This window comes from Rhinocladiella mackenziei (assembly GCF_000835555.1).
Source record: "Rhinocladiella mackenziei CBS 650.93 unplaced genomic scaffold supercont1.1, whole genome shotgun sequence".
NCBI classification, from domain to species: Eukaryota; Fungi; Ascomycota; class Eurotiomycetes; order Chaetothyriales; family Herpotrichiellaceae; genus Rhinocladiella; species Rhinocladiella mackenziei.
Genome location: NW_013550604.1, coordinates 2,381,020 through 2,405,421, shown reverse-complemented (window position 1 = coordinate 2,405,421; position 24,402 = coordinate 2,381,020). Strand labels below are relative to the sequence as shown.

At 50.9% G+C, this 24,402-nt stretch overlaps 10 protein-coding genes across 10 annotated transcripts; 6 read left to right on the top strand and 4 right to left on the bottom strand.

Moving 5' to 3' along the window:
- Window positions 1-54: 54 nt before the first annotated feature.
- Z518_00844 (uncharacterized protein) lies at window positions 55-807 on the bottom strand (the record flags this gene model as incomplete). Its single annotated transcript, XM_013421445.1, has 1 exon — window positions 55-807. The coding sequence occupies one exon, from the start codon at window positions 805-807 to the stop codon at window positions 55-57; it is 753 nt and encodes a 250-aa protein (XP_013276899.1).
- A 670-nt stretch (window positions 808-1,477) lies between these two features.
- Window positions 1,478-3,127, top strand: Z518_00843 (uncharacterized protein; the record flags this gene model as incomplete). Its single annotated transcript, XM_013421444.1, has 1 exon — window positions 1,478-3,127. One exon carries the CDS (start codon window positions 1,478-1,480, stop codon window positions 3,125-3,127), a length of 1,650 nt encoding a protein of 549 aa, XP_013276898.1.
- A 356-nt stretch (window positions 3,128-3,483) lies between these two features.
- Window positions 3,484-5,527, top strand: Z518_00842 (uncharacterized protein; the record flags this gene model as incomplete). The annotated part of the gene is made up of 5 exons (XM_013421443.1): window positions 3,484-3,741; window positions 3,818-4,062; window positions 4,150-4,381; window positions 4,475-4,597; window positions 4,682-5,527. The coding sequence occupies 5 exons, from the start codon at window positions 3,484-3,486 to the stop codon at window positions 5,525-5,527; spliced, it is 1,704 nt and encodes a 567-aa protein (XP_013276897.1).
- Window positions 5,528-5,673: 146 nt separating this feature from the next.
- On the bottom strand, window positions 5,674-7,335 carry Z518_00841 (uncharacterized protein; the record flags this gene model as incomplete). The annotated part of the gene is made up of 1 exon (XM_013421442.1): window positions 5,674-7,335. The coding sequence occupies one exon, from the start codon at window positions 7,333-7,335 to the stop codon at window positions 5,674-5,676; it is 1,662 nt and encodes a 553-aa protein (XP_013276896.1).
- Window positions 7,336-9,618: 2,283 nt separating this feature from the next.
- Z518_00840 (uncharacterized protein) lies at window positions 9,619-10,152 on the top strand (the record flags this gene model as incomplete). Its single annotated transcript, XM_013421441.1, has 1 exon — window positions 9,619-10,152. One exon carries the CDS (start codon window positions 9,619-9,621, stop codon window positions 10,150-10,152), a length of 534 nt encoding a protein of 177 aa, XP_013276895.1.
- Window positions 10,153-13,075: 2,923 nt separating this feature from the next.
- Z518_00839 (uncharacterized protein) lies at window positions 13,076-13,856 on the top strand (the record flags this gene model as incomplete). Its single annotated transcript, XM_013421440.1, has 2 exons — window positions 13,076-13,502; window positions 13,567-13,856. The coding sequence occupies 2 exons, from the start codon at window positions 13,076-13,078 to the stop codon at window positions 13,854-13,856; spliced, it is 717 nt and encodes a 238-aa protein (XP_013276894.1).
- Window positions 13,857-14,089: 233 nt separating this feature from the next.
- Z518_00838 (uncharacterized protein) lies at window positions 14,090-16,050 on the bottom strand (the record flags this gene model as incomplete). The annotated part of the gene is made up of 6 exons (XM_013421439.1): window positions 14,090-14,450; window positions 14,739-14,995; window positions 15,050-15,399; window positions 15,467-15,526; window positions 15,582-15,796; window positions 15,917-16,050. 6 exons carry the CDS (start codon window positions 16,048-16,050, stop codon window positions 14,090-14,092), a joined length of 1,377 nt encoding a protein of 458 aa, XP_013276893.1.
- Window positions 16,051-16,898: 848 nt separating this feature from the next.
- Z518_00837 (uncharacterized protein) lies at window positions 16,899-18,683 on the top strand (the record flags this gene model as incomplete). The annotated part of the gene is made up of 5 exons (XM_013421438.1): window positions 16,899-17,249; window positions 17,344-17,358; window positions 17,413-17,814; window positions 17,923-18,106; window positions 18,184-18,683. The coding sequence occupies 5 exons, from the start codon at window positions 16,899-16,901 to the stop codon at window positions 18,681-18,683; spliced, it is 1,452 nt and encodes a 483-aa protein (XP_013276892.1).
- Window positions 18,684-19,067: 384 nt separating this feature from the next.
- Window positions 19,068-20,921, bottom strand: Z518_00836 (uncharacterized protein; the record flags this gene model as incomplete). The annotated part of the gene is made up of 2 exons (XM_013421437.1): window positions 19,068-20,683; window positions 20,744-20,921. 2 exons carry the CDS (start codon window positions 20,919-20,921, stop codon window positions 19,068-19,070), a joined length of 1,794 nt encoding a protein of 597 aa, XP_013276891.1.
- Window positions 20,922-23,756: 2,835 nt separating this feature from the next.
- Window positions 23,757-24,236, top strand: Z518_00835 (uncharacterized protein; the record flags this gene model as incomplete). The annotated part of the gene is made up of 1 exon (XM_013421436.1): window positions 23,757-24,236. The coding sequence occupies one exon, from the start codon at window positions 23,757-23,759 to the stop codon at window positions 24,234-24,236; it is 480 nt and encodes a 159-aa protein (XP_013276890.1).
- Window positions 24,237-24,402: the final 166 nt, after the last annotated feature.

The following is a 24,402-nucleotide window of genomic DNA, read 5'->3' as shown; positions in this document are numbered from 1 at the left end:
TGGGCACAATTATTCTGAAGATCAATTCCATGCATAACCGAAACACGGTCTCCATCACACTTCAACACCAGTAATATTCGCAATACCCGCCTGGACAATGTGCTCCACAACATCCACTTCCGCCATCGTCCTAGGAGCGTAGACCATAGTCCAGCCTTTATCCACAAAGACGAGAGGGAATCGCATGCCCCATCCCTTCTCAACCACAATCTTTGCATCTGCCTGGCCAAGCCAGACGTGTAAGCTGCCCTCGGCCGGGTGAGCGTGTGCGATCTCCGTGGTCAAGATCTTGTCGTTCTTCGCCTTTGCATTGAGAGTCGGGAGAGATGGCTTCGCGTAGATGGCATCGGTGCTACCTCCTTCAGTCTTGCTGGGTCGAAGGTCCAGGAGGTCCGGATATTGGGCTGCAAAGGTGGCCATCATGGCCTTCACTCTGGCTTCGACGCCCGCATCGACGGTTCCCTTCTTGTACGGAACTTGACGCTGGGGCATGGTGCGGGCCATGATGGATGGTCGGGGGCCTTGTCGGGCAGGAATAGTTTCGGCCTCGAGATATTTCGGCCCCGAGCTCGATAGTGGCGACGGGTCGGTCAGATCGTCTTTCCCAAATAGGAGCATTCGATTGATGCGGATCTTGGTCATGCGCCAATAGCCTGCCCAGGTGGGAGGAGTGCCGCCAGTGCCAAAGGATTTCCAGGCATAGAAGTCACTGAGGAACCAGGCAAGGGAGAACGTGAGGGCCACGGCCGTGGACGTGATGGCTGTGTTGGCTGGGCGGGAGGTGAAGGCGGAAGGGATGATGGCCATTATTGCGGAGGTATTCAGGAGAGTATTGGAGTATTGATGGGGAAAACGTTCAAGATAATGGATTGGAGATATTGTCCCTCTCAGAAAGCCTGAGCGTTGGTGATATTAGAGAGTTTGGAAGAGAAACCTGGAGTTGAGTCCTGGAAACGGTTCTGTAGATGGTCGTGCTGAACCCATATTGGACTGATTAACCTCTAGTGCTATTCAGGCCTAGGCTCCCGTTGTACGAGGGACTGATCACAAGTGGCCCGGGGGTGTGCCGCTAGTGCCTAGAGACTCCGGAGAAGCGGGATGACTATACTGCATGCAAAGAGTGCTGCTTTAACGCTGGGGGCGGCTCTGGTATTCTGAGGATGACCTGATACCAAACAGGCTGTGTTATCTTTCGTTGGTGCCATCTCCTCCGAACATGCAGATGTGGCAAACAAATCAGGCTATTTCCTACGGCAGGGCTGGTCCCTTGACCTGAGAGGCCGGGTCTGGAGATAAAGCAGCAAGAGTGGAGGAGAACAAACAGCCTATTTGGGTAACTAACGCAAAAAACTGTTAATCTGGCCCCGAAATTCGGCCTTTGTGCATTTGTTTCTCTACTTGAAACCTGCCCTTCCTTCGCGACAACTTCTTACCGTATCAGAGACCTCTGCATTTGGCATTGCTTCATCTCATCATCATGTCCGGCTCCGCCTCCAAAAACTTGGTCCGCGTTCTGGGTCAGGCGAAGAGACCTTCACGACTTCAATTCCGACCACGTCCACCAATACGATCCGGCTACGAGCCCATCCAACGTTTCTCTACCACCTCTTGTCGGCGAGCCGAAACGGGCGAAAAAAGCCCCGATGTAAAATACACCACCGACATGTATCCTTCTCTCAAACGAGATCCTAAATATGCGGAAGTCACGCCCGAACACATACGATTCTTCACATCGACTCTAGGCGACGATGCCGCGGTCATTGACGGAGTGACGAAAGATGCTTCGGATGATATCGCCGCATTCAACAGCGACTGGATGCGGAAATATCGAGGTCACACCAAGCTTGTCCTGAAACCTAAGAGCACGGAAGACGTGAGCCAGATCTTGAAGTATTGCAACGAGAACAACCTTGCCGTGGTCCCGCAAGGAGGCAACTCGGGCCTGGTCGGAGGAAGTGTGCCCGTATTCGACGAAATTGTCATTTCACTCTCCCGAATGAACAAGATCAGAAGTTTCGACGATATTAGCGGAATCTTGGTGGTGGATGGCGGTGTCATTCTCGAGGTGGCGGACAACTTCCTCGCCGAACACGGTCACCTTTTCCCCCTAGATCTGGGAGCTAAAGGATCGTGTCAAATTGGTGGAAACGTGGCTACCAATGCTGGGGGTCTGAGATTATTACGTTACGGATCCCTTCATGGCAATGTCCTCGGACTCGAAGCCGTGTTACCGGACGGTACTATTGTTGACGACCTGTCCAAGCTGCGCAAGAATAATACCGGCTACGATCTGAAACAACTCTTCATTGGCGGAGAAGGCACCATTGGGATCATTACCGGCGTGTCCATCTTCTGCCCGCAACGGGCAAAGGCAGTCAACGTCGCTTATTTGGGCCTTCCCTCCTTCGAACACGTGCAAAAGGCATTCAAAGAGGCCAAAGTTCAATTGGGTGAAATCTTATCGGCTTTCGAACTCATGGACGCACAAAGCCAAGGCTTTGTACACCACGTCACCGGTAACAAGCGACCGCTTGAGGGTGACCATCCATTTTATTGCTTAATTGAAACAAGCGGCTCCGACGCAGAACACGACAACGAGAAGCTGGAAAAGTTTTTGGAACATGTCATGGGCGAAGAAATCGTCTCAGACGGTGTTCTCGCCCAAGATGAGACCCAAGTCAAGTCGTTATGGGCTTGGCGAGAGGGCATTACCGAAGCGATTGGACATTTTGGCGGCACCTATAAATACGACGTGTCCATTCCTATTCAGGATTTGTACCGACTGGTGGAAGAAACCCGAGAAAGATTGAGTACAAAAGGCTTGGTAGGTGATGATGATTCCTATCCCGCCATGGGCGTGGTTGGATACGGACATATGGGAGATTCGAATTTACATCTCAATGTTCCCGTTCGAAGGTATACGAAAGATGTTGAGGAGGCGATAGAACCTTGGGTTTACGAATGGATTCAGAAACGAAACGGCAGTATCAGCGCAGAACATGGTCTCGGTATTGCCAAGAAGAAATACATCGGGTACAGTCGAAGTGATACCATGATCAAGCTGATGAAACAGATTAAGGCGTTATACGACCCCAACGGCATTATGAATCCGTACAAATATATATGAGCATGTGATTGTCTCGGCGGTGAACTCCCGAAAACTACTGCGTCTGCTTATCTGTTCTTCCAACCACAGCATCCCTTTACAGCAGCTGAATACGATGATGCTTCCCGGGGTGAGTATGACACGGTGGTGCGGGGAAGCCCAGCTTCATCCCATTCATGAATGGATTTTCCGAGGCAACCATATACTTCTCCAATTCGAAGAGTCCGAGGGGACGTGTTACGATTGACTGAATCTCAATGTCGCCACCTGCCATCACCAAGCATCGGCCCGATAGGATTATTCTCTCTTTCGCCCTCTATCTCGATTTCTCAATCGCTGCTCTTTCCCCAATCTTGAATGGTCAACACCCTACCATCATGGGTTCGATAGGCCCATTGAACGAGATATGTGTGCCCATGCTCGATCAATATGCGTATAAGAAACGAAAACTACGAGTTTGTACCATCGGAGCCGGCTTCTCGGGACTGATTTTTGCACATAAAATCCAACACGAGCAGCCTGAACTGCAAGAATTTATCGAGAATGTCATATTCGAAGCAAACGACGATATTGGTGGAACGTGGAAGGTCAATACATATCCTGGCGTACAATGTGATGTGCCCGCACATATATACGTAAGACTCACATCCCTTCTGTGCTCGGTCAAGAGATTGTAAACCGGGGTGGGGACTTATCAATGGATTTTTCCAGGCATTTCCATTCGATCCTAATCCCAACTGGTCTAAATTCTATGCAGATGGCAGTGAGATCCTCGAATATTTGCAAAAGGTAGCCGAAAAATGGAATCTCAAACGGGATATTCAATTCCACACTCGAGTGATTGGTCTCGATTGGATAGAAGACCAGGGACAATGGAAAGTCAGAGTTCGCCAAAACGGGCACGAGGAAAGAGAAGAACTTTTTGATGTTATCGTCTCCGCGCAAGGATTTTTGAGGTAGGGGTTGACCGTGCATCTCTTTCATTCATTCATGCATTATTCCTCCCGCGTGGTATTTTGACGTGACTGACATCCATCATGTAGCCAGTGGAAATGGCCTGACATTCCTGGCATTCACGACTTCACAGGCCACAAAGTCCACTCCGCCGCGTGGGACCACTCCTACGACTACTCGCACAAAAGAATCGGTATCATCGGCAATGGCTCGTCGGGAATCCAAATCTTGCCTCAAATGGCCAAATTGCCTGGTGCTCAAGTGACGAGTTTCCAACGCGGCGCGACATGGATCACACAGAGCCTAGGTGAAGCCCTGGGTGTCGGCCAAGGCGAGCCTGATCCTCCTGAGGACCAAGAAATGGCCAACGGTGATGCAGGCGTTGATATGGCTGATGTTGACCCCTCGCACGAGGATGCCGGAAGGAATTTCAATCCCCGGTATACGAGAAATGAACAACGACGATTTAGGGATCCGCAGAAACACATGCAGTATAGGAAGATGCTGCAGCATGGAATGAATAAAGGGTTCCGACTTGTACGTACTCCATTCCTCGCAGCCCTTTTGGCGTTCCCTGTCAATTTACACTTCAGGAATATACCCATATTAACATCACTCCAGTTCCGCAAAGGCTCCGTGCAAAACGCCAAATCGACCGAAGTCACAACGGCACGCATGCGAGCCGCGCTGAAGAACAACGAAGCTCTCTGCGAACAACTCATCCCGAACTGGACGCTAGGCTGCCGTCGCCTCACGCCTGGCGAAGGATACCTTGAATCCTTCCTCCTACCGAACGTGACATTGACCAAATCGCCCATCACCTCGATCACCGCAACGGGCATTCAGACAGAATCCCGACACCACGATCTGGACGTCATTGTCTGCGCCACGGGCTTCGACGTCTCCCACATCCCACACTACCCCGTCACCGGCCGCGGCGGGATGACGCTGGCGAAGAAATGGGCGGACGAACCCGAATCCTACCTCAGCGTCGCCTGCCCCCAGTTCCCGAACTACTTCATCTTCACGGGCCCCAACGCCACCGTCGGCCACGGCACGCTGATCACCTCGATGACATGGACGGCGAGCTACATCGTCAGGTGGCTGAACAAGATTGCCGGCGAAGACATTCACAGCGTCGCGCCCCGGCAGGACGCCACGGACCAATTTGTCCGCTATGGGGACCAGATCCACAAGACCCTCACGTGGACGGGCGGATGCAAGTCGTGGTACAAGAACCATAGGGTTGATGGACGGGTGACCGCGACGTGGCCGGGTAGTGCGTTGCTGTATCGAGAGATCATTACCGGTGAATTGCGTGGTGAGGATTGGGATATTAGATACCGGAGTCCGAATCGGTGGAGAGGGGTGATGGGGAATGGCTTCACGAGGCTGGAGACCGAGGCGGAGGAGAAGGAGAAAAGTGGTGGGGAGCCTGTCGATTTGGCATTTTATATCACGACTTGAACAAGCTGAACTTGACGTGAGCAAGGGGAGGCTAACTATGCCTGTGTGGCACACAGAGAAACTTAGGCGGAGGAATATTGATTGTGAGGGTTTGGGACGTATGGTCATATCAGGTCAATCACCGAGACCGGCGAAATGCTCCTATCTCACCACCGCCTGTCTTTGCCCTTGCCCTTGCCTTTGTCTCTGTCGCGCTTCCTCTCTGACTTTAGCTCCTTCTCCCGCTCTCTTGGATCAATGACCACGAGTTCCTCTTCGTTCTTCTTCTTCCACGTCAAGTCTTTGCCGAGTCGATCCTTGGCGAACGACAACGAGTGGTTCATCCACTCTTTATCGTTGTCGGACTCCGCGTCGGCGTTGGCGCCCTGTTCGTTCCACCTGGAACAGGACTGGCAGTTTGCAATGAAATGTAGGTCACAGAGCGGCGCTTCGTCGTCGTCAGCAACAGTGCTGGAATCTGGAGGGCGGTTTTGGGAGTCCGGTATCGTGCTGTGAGCGGGTGATGTGTGTTTCTGGCCGTTGGGTTTCGAGGGTGCTTTGTTCGTGTCCGCCGATTCGAGTCGGGCTTTGAACGCGTTCAGCATTTTCAGCGCGTGGGCATCGTCGTGCGCGTTCGATTCGCCTGGCCGAGGTCGTTTGCGGCCTCGTGTGCTTGTCGCCGGAATCAAAGATTCCAAGGCGGATTTCTTGTGTTTGGAGTCCTTGGTCTTGGTGGACACGTTTCGCCTCATGGATGCTTTGAGGGCGGCTATTTCTGCCTCTAAGCTGGATGTTTTGGACACGACAGGTCCTTCTGTCGGTGTAGGTGAACGAGAGGGCGATTCGGGGTCGCGGAGGGGTAGTTGTGTATTTGGGTCGTGGAATGATGGCTTACGGCGCTGTATCCGGGATGGTGACGTGTCGAGAGGAGGTGGACTTGCTTTACGCTTGTGGGGAATTATAGGTCGCGGTGAGGGTGATCTTTGTTTTCGGTTCTCAGGAGCACCATTTCTTTTTGGTTCTGGGTCAGGGACATCTCCCCCATCAATCAGGGCCGGGTTGAATTTTGCTTTCTTCGGTCGAGCTGCAACGTCGCCGGAATCCTCTTCGCCATCTTCGCCGCCGAAGCTAAGTAAAGCCTTGCCTCCTTTCTTTTGGGAAGCCTTCTTCTTGGTGGGAGCCTCCACAACGCGCTCGGCCACTTTGTTCCTCGCCCGCATCTTCTGCCATGCCTCACCCTTGGGCATCTCGAGGATTTCAATTTTGAGAATCTTCTCGGGATATATGGGTCTTTCAGTTCCTTCAACCAATTCGCCCTCGGCAATTTTGACCACGTTGTAGATGCCTTCTCCTTCGACACGACCAAACATGGTACATTTGCCATCCAGCTCTGCCCTGCAATCTCCCAGGGTGATGAAGAACTGGGTACCATAACCCGCTCCATTACCAGTGCCTTTGGCCATGCCTACCAGTCCTCTCCGATTGAACCTCAGTCTGGAATGCACCTCATCTCCAAAGTGGATTTTCTCATCCTTCTCCCGCCCCATAACTCTGGCCCAATCCTCATCATATCTTTCAAATTCTCGGTCCTCATATATATTCTGTCCACCTTCACCAGTTCCCGTGGGATCGCCTGTCTGAATGACGAAGCCAGGGGAGACGCGGTGGAAGATATTATTCGTATAGTCTTCGTCGAGAACATGTTGGAGGAAGTTTCTGCAGGTCAACGGCGTTTGGTTCGCAAACAATGAAACGGTAAGAGGGCCCGCAGTCGTAAAGATTAGGACGGATGCAGTCGGAGGAGGTTCCGTGGTGTAATGAGAAGACATGGTCGACTGAGACCGAGAAACTGGTTCTTCTAGATATACATGTCATATTTCACAATGGAATCGCCATTCCGAGGACATTGGCGCTCTAGAGTGCCTGTTGCCATTTGGAACATATGCAGTCAATTTCTTTGAGGGTCAAATTATACACGTGATATGAAAAATTCACTCACGTGATGCATCATTTTCGGCTTGAAGCTGCAAATAACGGTCCTTGCAGAAACATCACGCAAAGTTATCTTCGGCATTCGACTCCGTCACGAACAATAATCAACCATGAAGAAGATAAGCTATTCAGACCGTGACTCTAGGAGCTCCTTACCAAAGGCCCGCGGAGAGGTCGAAACAATGGGAATATCGAAGAATTACACAAAGAGCATAGACCGATCATTCGGAGGAACCCAGACGAGTTCTCAATTGAAGATTCAAAGCTCTTCGAACTCATTCTTTGCCTCTGGCCACCGAGACAAATAGAACAGGAATGGCAGAGTTCCACACGGATAAAACCCGCCGAGAAGCTCTGACTCGATATTTCTCAAAACGACCTGTACTTCTATTGGACCCTGTTCTAGTCGAGAAGATGGAAAAATTGTCGACTGGGGCTGAAGCCCGTTCAACGGATAGTCGAATTTTGCATGCTATGGTTACCTTTGCCGCCTTGACCTTGGACATCATTACCCACTATTGCTTCAATCAAAGCTTTGAATGCTTGTTAAAGCCAGATTTCTCTCCGGAATGGAAACGAAAAATGACAGACTTATTTGGAAACGTTCCGTTATTGAGGAATTTTGGATTTACTGCCGGTCGCCTTCTTCCAGCACCATCAAGCTTTACTCTCAGAAACACCGCTCCGACCATTGGGCCACTTTCGGTCATGAAGCAAGGACCGTCGAGAAAAGACCCAGGATCTCATCAATGAATACAATTCAACACGATTGATTCTCTGAAATGTGATCACGAGAAGGCCTAGATAGTCAAGCCCTTCCACCAGAGGAGAAAAGGCTTGAACGCCTTGTCTGATGAAGCCTTCAGGATGATCGTAGAGGACGGTAATATTGTTGGCAGAGCGTTGGCGAATCTCTTCTCCTTCCTCCACATCAATCCTGAGTGGTTGGCTCAAGTCCGTCCAGAAATCGACCGGTAATGCAGTCACGTGAAAACCTGACAATGTTGTCGGATCTGGAGACCCCTTCAGTCCTTACAGGAGCAATCAAAGAGACGCTGAGGATAAGCGGCTTAATCCCAGAACGATCGACGCTTGTTGAACCAAAGAAGGCCCTCGTTTACAACGAAGGGACAACCCCAAATCAGTCTAGGCCAAGGAAACTGGACAGAATCTCGACTTTAATAGCCTTCTCAAAGGGAAGCTAAGGATACCTCAGTATGGAGAAAGTATTTCTGCCAATCGAGAAAATGCCCAGGACGTCAAGCCGACTCTACAAACAGTCTTGCCTATGTCGAGATCTGTCTTGCTGCAGCCGCAATATTGAGAAGACTTGAGCTTGAACTGGATGATGTCGTCAAGGAGAGGGATGTCGATGTTGTCAGAGATTGTTTCGCGGGTTTAGCGAGCACTAACCCGGAGGGGCATTTGTCCCAGTGTCCCGCACAAGCGGATGTGATCCATACCAACGAAGGTACTAGAATCACAAACCACATGACTCAACATCGGTGGAAATCAAAGCCCAAGAGATGCCCTATATCGTGTTCCTGGCTTTTCGCGACTTGAACCACTTCCAACTACAGTGTCACAAAGAGAGCCGAATCCCCGAACGTATTTCCGGACGTCTACCGAACCTTTTCTATGAAGCCAATGGAGTATGATCTGTACTTTCAGATCCGGTATCCGAAGTCTACGACCCATTTCTCTCGCCAGATGGAAACACACATAAATGAGGATGCCGGACGGATATCGGGCTCTCATGGTCGTGGCGCTACGCGAACCCCTAAGTTCGTCTTATTTATCAACGCAGTTAGGGAGGACCCTAGAGTGTGAAATAATGGCCCGAGTTTCCCAAAGTCCCGGGGGGGGCCACTTTTAGTGGCAAGTGGCGCTGTATAGACCTGATTAGGGAAATCTGGAATTTCTTCCTATAGGCGGCCCCTGAATTAATGTTAGCGAGTGACGTTGCAATTACGTATCTCGGTGTCTACAACCGTCATATGTACCTTTTCGACAACATGGTCGCCTCATCACTCCAGCCCTGAATTCATTTTCAATTCAAGGCGAAGAAAATCTATTATCGTACTTCTACCTCGTGTGAATGACAAGACCAGCTCTTGAAGATGCGTTCTGCCATTATTAGGTCTCGACAGATAATTCCATCTCCGGGCGGCCGTCCATCCCAACCCAATCTAGCCTCGCGCCTCTACGCCACAACATCCACGAACTCCGAAGGCACATCAGGGTGCTATGACAAACGCCTTGCGCAAGAATCCCGTGACCGGATTGACCGACAATCCGACGAGACGGCCAAATCCGGCACCGACGACGTCGTCGCCAACCAGACCACCATCTCCTTCGATCCCAGCCAGTCCCTTGACCCTGAACAAGCGCGGGAAGCGGCTAAAAATGCCAACATATGGAGCAATCCTCTTGACACCAGTCCAGCGAATCGCAAAATCAGCGAGGGAACAGCAGAGATCGAAAGCGGCGTGAGAAAGAAGGAAACCATTCATGACAGTGAACGGGGGACGTATCGTAGCGAGACAACGGCGAAGAAAGGCGAGGCTGGATTTGAAAAGAGAGCGTTTGCGGGCTCCTCGAAATCCGTCAAGCAGAAGGAGAGACCGCCGATGATTAGGCCTGGGGCACGTTAAGGGAAGAGGGAATACTATGCAATGGTGCCATAGTAAGACTAGACATGAGGCAAGCATCCGGACGTCGTCGAGGAATTCCCTGCACGGTTGACAGAGCTTAGTCTCCTCGATTAAAGTCGTCTCCATCAAACCAAAAGGGGGACGTTGAAAACTCTTCTGCGACTTAAACTCTCCCCGAAAAGGTATGCGGACAGTAGTATCCTTGCCGGTACAAGGACAGTTCTCTTTCGGTGCGGGCTTTCAATCACGCAATGTTCCGCTCAGTGCCTGGTCGAGGGATACGGTTCCATATGTCAACGGTTCACGCAATATAAACCACTTGCATCCCGGGGACACGTATCGATGATCTCTTTGTGGGGGAAAAGCTTCAAGGCCGCAGACATGAAAACATGTCCGGCCCATGTCGACTCACCCGTGACTAATCAAGAATCATCTAACGAGGCAAGACCATTAAAGGGTCTGACCTGACGACGACAAGGTTGCTCTGCGTCAGTTGAAAAGCGACGAGACAGCCTCCGTTTCATCGAAGGAGGCCATGGCGTCAATTTCAAGGTCGTACAGTGGACGCTTCTCACTCCCAATTAAATCTCACCTAGCTACTCTTCAGGATTTCCGAAGATGAGTTATGCATTGACCGGCGACATACTCATCTGGCCACGGAGGGAAGCGCTGGAATGTCAAAGGGAAATGGACTCAAGACATGGAAAAGAAAGACACCTGAAGACGCCGAGCCTGTTTCCATGTGTTAAGGACCAAACTCCAACTGCAATCAGCAATCAGCCGGAAACCAGGAAACCAGGCAGGAAGGAATATTCGAAGCATTTGGTTCTCGCTACCGCCAAGCCAATCCTCTTGATCGCAATTTTGCGGCTCAAAGCAATTGTCCTCTTTTTTCTCCCAGGACTTGGCCTCGTCAGCGCCAGTCCCTTCCTAAAACCGATGGGCGAAGCTGAAGTGTTCGATAACCCATTAATGAACAGATCTGTTTATTGCCCAGGATAATGCGGTGGTGGATCGGTCAGGAGTCTGGTGATTGTGGTAGATAGCCTTGTAATAATACTTGTCCTATTTCGAAGGGCTCTATTGTCCCAGAATGTGAACGGGTGTGCTTCAGAGAAGTCAAGAATCGCTGCTCAACCATAGTGAGAAGACATTCCTTGAAAATGGATCGAGTGTTTAGTGATTCCTTCTCGAGTTCTTTGAGTCTTTCCTACCTATTTAGCAAGTTCAGACCAGCCCTTCTCGCCCGGAGGTGTTTTGGTGTTGTGTTGTTATCTCTGGGCAGCCATCAATGCTCTCCATATCGCCCCCTTTACAATGGTGCTCACTATCGGATGCGATTGGGAAAGAGCGAGAACCAGGACAATGACTGAGCGACGACATGGAGACCTAGTGTGAGTTGAGGAAGAGGACGCGTCGACGCAATGTGCTGGCATGAGTGCGCCTAAGGTTGATGTTGCCTGTTGAGGTGGTCGTTGCATCCTGAGGAGCGTACACGATGGACAGCGCCACGGAAAGATGCGAGTCAGTCTGTCAGGCTGCCTGTCGCATTTAGCATCCAGAAGTTGACAGCATTCCCGTCACAGAGATCCTGTAGACGATGACTGCACAAAAGGATAGAGTGATAAATAGTGTTTCAGGGCAGCATGAGGCTGCAGTAACAGCAACATCTTTTGATTCAGCCACGCAGGGTAGGGAAATGTTGACGACTCTAGAGATCACGTGTGGCAATGTACTAGTGCCTATTACAGCGACAAGATGCATTACGCCACGTGGCGGTGGCTGATGCTCAAACTGTGCTTCCTACCCTTACCTTGTCATTTACATGCCGTCGTCCTCGGGTTGGTCCTCGGCTGTTTGCCGATCGGCGTCCAAGTAGCTGACAGGGGTGCCCGACGGCACGATACAGCAGCACAGGCCGAGGGCAGCATGAGTTAGTGGTTTAATAATTGGCTCGACGATACAGATGGGTCACTATTTGACATCCATCATGTCAAAATAGAAGAGCGAGTATTGATGTCTCCCAGTGGGTGAAGCGGTTTTCCCTCTTTCTTGCCAGACGTTCAGGTCACCACACAGGGCGTTTCACCATGCCGGGATGTCGATTATCTCGAAGATACTTTCGCTCGAAGTGTGATGTTGGGAGTGTTCGTCAGATGACTGCCCTCCTTTATCTGGGCCGCAATTCGGGCTCCCTCGTAAGGTAGCGTCTTTGTTGCAAAGAGCTAAGAGGCTTGTTCTGGTCTCCCCTACCAAATAGGCTCCAGATTCCGGCTCTAGAGCCGATTTAGGCACCCTAATCAAGATGCGTCCACATGCTTAGATTCCTCTGCTCACGTGTCTCAACCTATATTTAGAATACCACGTGCCTCTATACCCACTGTACCTCAATGAAGGGTCTTGGTGCGTGCCCAGGGACGCTTCCACGGGTAGACTTCCCCGCTACCTGGGTCTATGGATCACGTGCATCGAGTACACTCCGCCCGAGCACGCGAAGTGCAGGGTTACGCTCAGCAGAGCCTGTAGAACGACGAATTCACACCTTCCCGTGGTGTCCGGTGTCAGTAGCTATTTGGCAAAACCGCGAAGTGAAAATGAGTACAGAGACGTGTTGTGATGCGTGGCGACGTACATCCATGTGCTGCAACACTCCGGGACGCGCCTCAACATATAGTGAGTCATGCTTCTGGGAGAAAAAGGTGCGGAGGAGACATGTCCTCAAGACACCGTTTTCGCACATCACTGTACAGCGAGGGAGTCCGTGTCGAGCAACACTGGAGAGAGGAGAAGTCCCTGTAGTGAGCGTGATTTGGGCGCATCACTGTACCATCTGCAAATCACTGTACTGAACCGAACGCGCCGGGAAGATAAACAGACCCGACGCGGGTGACGCGCCTTAGCGTCGGCAGCTCCCGATTGGGCCATGCCAACCTCAAGCCGAGGGCGTAGGGCCCCAGACGCAGCAACAGACCCCCTCGAAGAGGGCGAGAAAACCAAGTGCGAGGCTCCTCTGTTGAGTGCAGAGACAATCTCGGTGTCAGCAGACCAGCACCATGATCCCACGCAGGATGACGGCGGACCGGACCTTCTGGGCCTTGCACAACTCATCACCGACCTGAAAGAGGTTATCCTCCAACAAAGCAGTATCATCGCAGACCAAAACGGCGGCATCGAGAAGGTCCAAACCGAGCTAGCTGAAGTCAAAGCAGAGCAGCGGGCCCTACAAAGTCAGAACCTGGAACTTCAAGAGGAGGTGCGCTCCCTGCGGTCACAAATCGATGCATACTCCCACATCGGCCCCTTCCTATGCAGATGTGGCACGAACCCCGCCGAACAGCGCGCCCGCCAATGTACACTCCATATCGTCTATGGGGACTACCCCCTCAACCATGACCGACACCCTATACTGTACAGTCGACACTTCTAGGGTGGTGGGCGAGGACGCCGAGAAGGTTTCCGTGGGAGCGATCAGGACGAATGTGGAAAAGGATATGCGAAACACAAGCGAACAGACCAATTGGCGCTGCCGGGCAGTGACCAAGGACCAAAAGAACCCACGCCGAGTTAGGATCGCCTGTAGAAATGAAGCCGAGCACAAAGAAGTCAAACGGGTGATGGAAGCGAACCTGGTAACAGGAATGCGTGTCCTCCGGGACGATCTCTCCCATCAGAGTGGACGGTGTCAACCGCACGGCAGTCCTTGACGAGACGGGTAACGTCCGAACCGGCTAATTTACGAGAGTTGGCGACGACCTTCGATTCTGGGTCGTCGTAAACATACACTGAGTGGTCTTCAACAAGGGCCGGGATTGCTTGGATTACCCATTCTGCACTACACCCATAACCACTTTATCGTCTCTGATACCCACCTCCATCGGCATAAGTGCTATTCAAGACCTTCTGCGTCGCTCTGATCTGCCTCCGGGGTTTTCCATCTTCAATTGAGGCCCGTGAACGTGGATTGGATTGCATATAGTACTGATAGGGACGTACCGCTGTTCGTGAATGTGGTTGACGGAGTATCAGCAAGTGCGCATCGAGCCACCCGATTGGCATGATCAATGAAATCATCTTGATTGGTTTTGGCCCGGTCACGATTATTGCGGTACACAGCCGCCCCTCTCACAAATATCTCCTTGTCGCTGGTCATGGCATATGCCTTCAGCTGAGTCATATGACACTTGGGAGGTCCTCCAGGGGCTTTGGATGCTGTTAGATGGTGAGCATAGAGTTGCAACGTTGCCGTCCCCTGGTGGTAAGTGGCTGGGTAAGTGTTGGCGTTGCCATCGTTATGGGTTCTGCCGCTTGGTAGTTCTGTAGATAGTGCATCACCCGGGCGGCAAGCGCCCCGTCGTGACAGGCTTACTACTTTGCGACGTCAGCATACAAATCAGGTCGGGGTTCATGGAAGTCAGATACCTCGATGTCTGGAGGATATGGCAAAGCGATACCCAGCTGTGTCCTCATCCAGGAGGCATAGATTGTGCATTGCATTAATCTATTCTTCGATGTTGCCGGAATTTTCCCTAATCAACTGAAGGGCCTGTGATGCCGAAATGCGATTCGACGGTAAGAGCTTTGTCAACCCTTGGATCACCGGAAGAAAAGCCTTCAATTCCGGCTCATGGACATGTTTATCAAACTGCCTTTCCAGTCGCCAGTCCGGAAGTTGTTTCCATTTTCCAGCCCCGGGATCCCCTCTAGCTACAGCATCGGACCTCATCTGTTCCCACTTTGACTCCCACTCCGGCGGTAGCTCCCCAAAAACGTCGATCATCGCTTCAACCAAAGGGTTGATTCCCCACCAGCTGTACGGCAAAGCTCCGAAGATGAGATAATAGATCTGGCAGCACATTTTATATTAACCAAGCTCAAGTATAAGTAGCGGAACTCTCACCACTAAGCCTGCACGCCATAAGTCTTGTTTGTAATCAATCTTGCCGGTAAAAATCGATTCGGGCGCTTGCAAGCCTCCAGGCTGTGCAAGGTTTTTAGGTACGGCAGTCTGATTAAATGCCTCTCCTAGATCAATAATGCGAACATTTTCATCGTCTTCGTCGTCATCAAGTGGCCAACCAGTCCACAGTGCTGATTCTACCAGCTGGGTAGGGATGCCTTGTCCGAGGGGTTTGCCATCTAATCGAGTTAACTCTTCTGGATTCGGAGTCCCAAGTGCTTCAAAGAGTTCTTCTTCGGATAGACGAGATAAGCGATCGTTATAGAAGGCGAGGTTTTTTATGCTAAGATCTACAAACGTTAGATCAAGCGTAAGAGTACTGCGAATGCAAGGTAACCAGACCACAGGCGGCCATACCTCCGTGTGCATAGCCAGCCTCGTGCATAAAGGCAACAGCTTCTAGCATTTGGGTCGATACTCTTATAATAATATCTGTACCGAGACGCTCCCCAAAGTGATGCGCGTCATTCACCATTATGTTGACAAGTAGGGCCGAGAAGTTCGAACACGAGACACTGATGACATCCGTTGGGGCCTTCATGGAGGAAATCGTCGAGTAGTTGAACAATATGTTCAGAACCTGGATTCACATTTGAGTATTGCGCCAATGCTCGTAGAACTTGAAGCTCTCGAGACCGATTTGTCCTCTCCGCGTTAGCGATTTTGACGGACACCCATTGCTCGAGCCTACGCACCGTCAGCACAAGCGAAGTGAATGGTGGGCAAGTCAGCGACATGCCTGTAGTCTCTACGGCAACCTAAACTGTTGAGAAGCCACCGTAGCCCAGTTTGTGGTGTATTTTGTACCGGCCATCTTTCAAAGTATCTCCGAGAGCAACAGGATGAAATCCGCCTGGCCGGTAGTCAAGGAAGTTCTCCTCCTCGAATAAGACATTCGATGGGTTGTCGTAGAGCTCATGTAGCTTTGTGAATCCGTCCATGATGAGCATTAACCTAGCTAGAGAATTGCGTCAGAGCAGCGTCAAAATTTGACGAGGTGTTGGCCAAGGTATGGCCAGCCGATGATCGTAGATCCCTACGTAAAACAATGCAAGGGCTTCTTGGAGGCCGGCGGCTACCGTATCGCGCGGCCAAATGTGCTCTGGCCAAGTGGGGCTGCATCTCTCCCAATTACCAGGGCATCAGATTGAAAGTTCCTTCCAACTGGCGTTGCCCAAGTCGTTGTTCCGGACCATTGTGTTGAAGAAACCTGACAGGGAAATGTCAGTACTGCGATATGCATTAAGTGTGTTTGCAACTCAAAGTGTCCTGATCAAGCTTTCGTTGCCAGATAAACAGGGCATTCAATTCATATTCTCTTGGCATACTCAGTTTGACAATTATGTAGCAGAAGGGGAACATGGAGTAGATTTGCTCGCTGGACCCTCTATATCCTGAATAGGAATGATAACCCCTTTCCAACAAGGGCACTGGCTACTGGTCAACAGTATCTGCCTAGTTTCGGTGAGATTTTCGCCCAGTCCTGCGATAAATGCCCACTTCTCCATCCATTTGTCTGTCCGATTTCATGCATGAGATCGGTCATCGATCATGGTGTACGCCATAACCGTTAGGATGAAGATTTTCATCAACGGTCACTGGTCCGAGCAGATTTTAACGAATATCAAATCTTGAATAGGCTAAATTCCCCAGCATTTCAACCTTTGATGACTCATTGCCATCTTTCGAAGGTTTCTTTCAATTCTGGCCCAAAGGACTTTCTGTATCCTTTCTTGATATTCTTAGCTCGTCCTTCCTCTTCCCTCCTCGGCTTCCTTCTGGACTCACAATGGCCTCCGCGCAGACCATGACAATTACTCGCACCGAGTCCCGAACTCGGTCAGAGTCCCAGTCCCAGCCCCAGTCCCACGGCCACGACCATTCAAAACCTGAGGTATTTGAACTTAGCTTCAAGACTCCCGGGCGAACCCTTCGCGAATTATCTCGACGAGTCGTCGGAAGCTCAATACGACGAGAATCATCTGATGAAGAAGGCAATGGTGTTGGAAACGATGTGCCTCCACCCGCCACCGCACAACCGGTCGTGCAGCGCTGGAATAAACCTCGCGGAAATATCGGACGGCTTGCTTTTGCGAGCTTTTCGTTTATTATTGCTGGTCTCAACGATGGTGCTGTTGGCGTATGTCCTACCCTATCCTATCCTTTCTGTACATGGAGACAAATTGGCTAACTGACGGACTGACGGACTGACCGGTTGTTCTTGATTTCGTCAGGCTCTAATTCCCTACGTACGTATATATCATCTCTCTCCGGCAAACGGATTATTCTAATATATGTTCCAGCTAGAATCGTACTACTCGCTCAACTACACCATCATCTCGCTGATCTTCTTGACGCCGTTTGCCGGCTACTCGACCGCGGCCTTCACCAATGCCACGATCCACAGCAAATTGGGCCAGCGCGGCATCGCCGTCATGGCTCCCATCTGTCACATCATCACGTATGCCGTGCTCTCTGCACATCCGCCCTTTCCGGTTCTTGTGGTCATCAATGCGGTCTCAGGTTTCGGGAACGGGCTTACCGATGCGTGTTTCTGCGCTTGGGTCGGAGTCATGGATAACGCCAACGCGGTCCAGGGGGTGATGCATTCGTGTTACTCGATTGGGGCGCTGTTTGCGCCGCTGATTGCGACGAGCATGGTGGTCAGGGCGAGTTTGCCGTGGTATGCGTTTTATTATTTCATGGTAAGCATGAGCGGACACCGACACCGACTCCCCCCCTTCAAATTCCGATTTCCTTTCGCAGCAGTCCGCACGGATGGTTCTAAATGGATGATGACGATGCCTTAATAGACTGGAGCCGCAGCACTTGAATTCCTCGGCCTCACCGCCACGTTCTGGCGTAAGACAGGCGAGGTTTATCGGATTGAACACCCACGAGAGAATGAGGCGACAGGCGGGAGGACGAAGGAAGCTCTCAAGTCGAAAATCACTTGGTTGTGCGCAGCGTTCTTTTTTACATATATGGGTATCGAAGGTATCTTATTTCTTCCGGCCCCATCCCTGGCTCCACACCAAAGAAGAAGCGATACTGATATCTGTTTGGTGCCGAAGTCGGTCTCGGCGGCTGGATCGTCACCTTCATGCTGCGAGTCCGCGACGCCTCCCCTTCAGCCTCAGGCTACTCTGGCTCCGGCTTCTGGGCAGGCCAGGCCCTCGGCCGTGCCACACTGGGCTTTGTCACCGAACGCTTTGGCGAACGCCTCTGCATCTCGATCTATCTCGCCGCCTGCCTGGTCTTGCAACTGATTTTCTGGCTCGTACCGCAATTCATCGTGTCCGCCGTCGCCGTGGCGTTTCTCGGATTCTTTTTGGGCCCCATGTTCCCTGGATGCGTGATGATGGCGGCGAAATTACTACCGAAACACATTCATGTGAGCAGTATTGGGTTTGCAATGGCGATGGGGGGGACGGGCGGAACGGTGTCTCCGTTTGCGATCGGTGCGATTGCCGCGAGTAAAGGTGTAGAGGTTCTGCAGCCGATTATACTGGCATTGATTGCGGTGGTCGCGGCGCTGTGGTTGAGTTTTCCCAAAGTGAAAAAGAGGGATTAGATAGAGAACGAACGTGGGATATACGTAGAGGAGACTCGGACCACAGAGGGTATAATTGAATAGCTCGGGGCAGGGGGGAATTGCCCGTCGTGAAAGGGGGAGTCAAAAATGCCAACATTGTGTAGAGATTCGGTTAAAAGCTTGGGGTTTTATGGTGATTTTCGACGTTACATGGGATTTTTATCCTGAGCTGAACGAGAGACTACAGTTCCCCTTGGAACAACAACAGATGCCTCAAATAAGCCTGAGCTTGAGTCTACGGCGAATCTCCCGGGGCGGAAGGGGAGGAACAAGAAAACGTCAACATGTCTTTCTGCCACGTACAGCACGCAAGACACCAGCTAGCTCAACCGTGCAGACTTCGCTGGTGTCCGAGGGGGCCTCCTAGGGTATACAGCATTGGATATCTGCCGGGCCCGGACAGAATCCGGAGACCGATTGCGCATTGGCTTCTGAGCAGGCGGATGTTGACATGCATGTGCCAGAGACGCCGTCGTTTGTTTGGCAACTGTCACCGCTTCCATCCGAAAAGTAGCAGCATTGAATGTCGATTCCGCCAGGACAATGACCGGCCTCGGAGATGCCACCTTGGTTGGAGCAGGAGCTGGTGGAAATACATGTCCCGAGCAGTCCATTGTCAGCAGTGCAACTTGTAACGGGTGCAGAGGAGGTGGTGGATGCCGATGAGCTTGGTTTTGCCGAAGAAGGCTCGGTGCTGTTGCTGCTGCTGTTGTTTGATGGCAGAGAACTGCCGCTGTCGCTGTCGTCGTCAGGGTTGAAGCCCAGGCAAATTCCTCCAAGAGGAAATGAAGTGGTTGCAATTGTGACATCGACCGGAGTCTTGTCTCCGTCCGTCGTTCCCGCTTCAAACTTGATTTCGGCACCAATGGATGGTTCAATCTCGACTCCAAGGGTCTTGTTCGGATCGTCGCATACTCCGCCTCCTGCATCAGCCGTTGCTTCTACTTTGAAATCGACAAAAGGTAATTTCAGCTCGATTCCTGCCTCGACACCTTGTCCAAGGGCCTCTGCTTTCAATCTCACCGCCGGCATGAAGAACATTTGGACGGTGGCAGCCACTTGGGCTTCGACCGATGGAGGCGTGAAGTCGATGTTGGGATCCCATCCGCTAAAGTCATTATCGAGGGGATTCAACAGGTTGGCACGGAGGATTGCCGAGTCCGACAGACTTGAAGTGACTCCGGCGCTGACGGTGATGGAGCCTTCAAGACCCGTAAGCTCGACTCCAGCATCGATATCCAAGAATGGTCCGATGTTCAAGATATCGGGAGGAATAGTGATGCCATTCAACGGGAAAGACAGGACAGTTTCTTTGAAAGTCTCCTTCTTTGTCTGGAAATTGCTCCCGACTTTCAACTTGAGATTTGCCACCGCCGACACACTCTGAGGACTCATCCGGAATTCCACTCCATCAGGGATGCCGATAACATTTTGAGTGATGCGCAACTCAAAATTGATCTGGCCTGTTGTCCGACAATTCTCACATTCCAGTTCACCCACCAAAGGTCCCTGTTCCACTTTGGCCGTGAAGGGAAGCTCCATGGCGAGTGGTAGCGTGGCGCCTTGCGTGATGTCGCGCCGTCCCAGTCGAGTCTCGTTCGGGGTGGAAATGCTCCCAATTTGCAACTGATACGATTTGGCCATGTCGTGCCAGGACCCAGTGGTGGCGTTCAGGATGGCCACATTTTGGTCTTCCTGGTAAGAAATGGCAGACACGAGATATGGTATTCGGTGTTTATTGCTCCCACAATCCCCACTCCCCGCTATCATCAAAAAAGTGTGATTATCGGCCCCATTGACCCAGTCCCAGACATGTTGTGCATATGCGAATGTTGAATCATCCTCGAATTGCAGCGTCATTCCATTTGGGGTACAGTTTTGGGATATCAGCATGCCATCGAATGTCTCCATTGAGAGAACGTTCTCGTTGCTCCCCGGAGTATAAACGGTGAAGTTGGCCAACACTGTGTCGGAGGTGCCTTGAAAACTAACGTTAGCTCTCGAGATCGGCCATGACGAGGGCATTCCATGTATTTTACCGTTTGTTCCCCATAAAAAACTCGCGGCACTTCGAAAGTCGAGAGAGGAAACATCTCGGGCCCCTAAGTGCGATCTTTTGTCCCCTTCAGGTCGAATCTCGATGAGATCAAAGCCGCAACATAGGCCAAAGAACGACGGGAAAATTGTCCAGAGAAGAAATGAGCGTGATGGAGCCATAACGAGTGTCAAGGATCGAATTGCCACAGATTATCCACGAGAGTTGTGATGGCAGCGGCTTTGGGTGCCCAACTTGGGACCTTCCTGAGGAGGACAAGCCATAGATATTCTTTCTCTCCTGGCATCTATACCTGTGTATCCCAAGAATCAAATTCGAATAAGCCCCCAAATATTGAGACATGAGCAACATGCAGATATCATGCTATTGTTCACAGGAGAGTACTCAACGGGCAGAATAGCCTCAGATCTGGAAGCCGGGGTAGCATGGCAAGGCTGTCTCGTAAGTGTTTCGAACCGATCGTGCGTGCGGTTAGCCGGGCGGATTGCTGGCAAGGCATTGGCTAGGGGCTTTCTGCCAGGCTATTTCGGGCTGACTTGTCAAGCCACGATCTTGGCTCAACGAAATCTGGGTCGTTCATTAGAGCCGCCATTGCATTGAATGTGATTGCAAAGGACAACCATTTCGAAACATCCTGCTCGACGTATTCGGATCCTTTGCGAAGAAGAGAATATAACTTTATTGATGCCAAGCCGGAGCTCCCCTCTTTCCGGCGACTCGTTATTCCGACCCGTTCCTGGCCATCTCTCCTTTCCCTAAAATTTTTTCCCTCTCCTTTTCCCTCTTCCTACATCTTTTTGATGTATGACAACGGAAGTCCTTTATCCCCGGCAAGCTCGTTCACGCGTCGAACGTCCCGATCTCGAATTACGAGGCTCTCTTTCAATTCTCCTTCTCTTTTCGAAAACTCTGGAAATGGTCCAAGGGTGGCTGTACAATCTTCTCAGACACGAACTCCAGGAACAATAGATCACATAAACTCGGGTTTCCTCCGTCCAACGGATGATCGAGACATCGCCGAACGATGTCGCCATATAGTAGCCCACTTTCAATGATGACGGCAGACAAGAGGTTTAATGCTATTTTCCGATTTGCGTGAAGATCTTCTTCGGTCTCCCCAACATTGAATCCAAGATCGGCCATGGACATTACCGTTGAAAGCTGAACAAGGCTCAGTCCAAGGACGAAGAGTGTTCCGCTGTGAATCCGAAGATTGAACATCGCCGGAAGTGTACATGGGCTTAACCTAGTCGTGGTAATATCTGGACTGATATTAAGGGGCAAGGAAACGCTGTCGTGGCGGATTGTCGTTCCGAACATGTCAGTATCTGATGACGATTCTTTTCGATGTGAAGGTTGGATTCCATCCAACAACACATTCACCGCCAAATGGGCAGCATCTGCTAGTCGCGCCCTTCTGGAAAAGGGGACCCCAAGCAGAGATGTTCCCTGGTCGTTCAGCACCAACAGATTCTCCAATCTCAACAAATTAGGCCTTGTTTCTTGTGTATTCTTGAGCGTACGACATTCGGCACTCCTGTCGATATGTATCCAATTCAGGTTCCCTCCCGCATTTGTCGAATATTCATGTGTCTGACGTAGGTGGCTTGATAGGAACTAAGTTTTGCAGATTTAGTCGTGGAACGCTCACAGGAGCGTTACCTTTGTGTTTCCGTATCAAACCTGACTGGACGAACTGGAGATAGACGACTATTGCCTTTAGATATGACCGCCGCTGGACTGTCGTCATTCTCCTTCAATTCAACGTCGATGACATGAATTCTGGTTCCTCAAAATATGACATTGTGTCGATGCCTTCCGCTCGAAGCCAGCGGCTTTGAGCCATGTATGAAATGGCATTGGCATGGCCAGCTACCGGGATCGCAAATTGCCGCGTGCAAACTTTTCAGTTGTTGTCTGCCTCTAATGACCTGGTCCAACACGGCTCGGATCCATCCGGCTTCTTCCGTCGTCTCTCTTCGAGAAGCATGTTCTGTTTTGTGGCCTCCCACAGAATACCACTCTACGTTCTTGTCCTGCCGGTGATTGCTTAGGATTCATTCTTGTTGAACGCCAGCTTCAGGCGTCTAATGTCAAGGATCTGACTAGGCCCTTTTTGGCCTGGAGATCTCTGCGTCAAATGTAACCATGAGTTTCTCTCGGGATCTCTTGCAGGCTTGGGGAAAGATTTTGGGATGCTTCAAGAAATAGTTCGACGGATCGGCCCCGTCTTTCAACTAACCTTTGGTCATAGTGAGGCTGCCACCATATGGGGCCACCCGGATTCTGAAGCAATTCAGAGAGCTCGCCGTCTATTTCTGCGATACTGTCCAGGAGCTCTGTCATGGCATCTTGAGATAATGTCTTCTCGGTCTCCAATCTTCTTGTATATCTACCAGCCTTTCGATCGGGCTCGCAGTCTCGGCGGTTTCATTCGAAGCCTGAACCATTAGAGAGAAAACAACGAGGACAAGACCGATAGACTTCATTAAGTCGCTTGTGTTCGATCTTATGCGTTCATCTAAGTGGCCTTCACTATTATCCTGCAGAGCCGCTTATATTGAATTCCAGGCGATCTCCTTTAGTATATCAGAGATCTATGCCCGTTCTCGGAAACATCTTCGCTAGAATTTCGCTTGGGTTTCGATGGTGAAATACTTCGCACATAAGGTTGCAAGTCTACCGAATACTAGATGTTCTGTACGCAACTCTGAGTGAGATTCCGGAGTTGTACAGAAAGATGGCATCTTGACAAGATCATCTATCGCTTGTAAGAACGGGAAGGGCATCACAAGAACGATGCTATGGATAATGACGAGGTCTTGTATGCTGACATGAAGGACGCTGTTGATGACCTCTATCGGATGCCGTTATTGTTGAGAAAGTCCTTGAAATCGTCGTCTATCGGAATTTTGATATTGAACATGTGAAGAACGGATTTCCTAGGTTGTCAACGTCGCTGTCCGTGCGACGAGAGAAGCCGTCACACTCCACCCATGGCAATCTGCACTATTGGGAAAGGCATCATAATCAAATGGCAGCAGGACTTGAAGATGATACTCGATTTGACTGTGCCCTCTCTGAAACTGCGGCTACCACTTGTCGAGCAAGGTATGGGCTTCTATGGAACCATGGATGCAGCCATGTCTCCAGCAAGCATACCTCAAACATCATATGCGCCATCAGCGCTTGAAGGAAATGATCTTTTGACTACCACGACGTCCCACAAGAAGGTAGCAAAGGCGACGCCTTCGAATGCCCTCTCGGTTCTTTTTGTGACCGCGACGCCCATCCAGCTAGCACAGGTCAGGCACGTTTTTGTCGACCTCCAACCGTACGTCTATTTGTTCATGGGCTGTCAAAGGCTCGAACACAAATGTTTACCTCGCAGAATGAATGGTTTGTTCATGAAGTACGGGATTATGAGGATGAATGCATCAAGTTCTCAGCAGGTGGCACCGAGGACCTGGAAATAACAATTTGGGGACACCGATGTCCCATGTGCGAAAAGCTGAAACTGGCCAAGATGAGATCAAAAAGCACTGTACACGCCATCTGATAAAACTATGCGTATTTGCAATTCCAATCAGCTCACGAAGCCGGTTCCGCGGACCGTGAGGATGGAGATGAGGAGCTTGACAG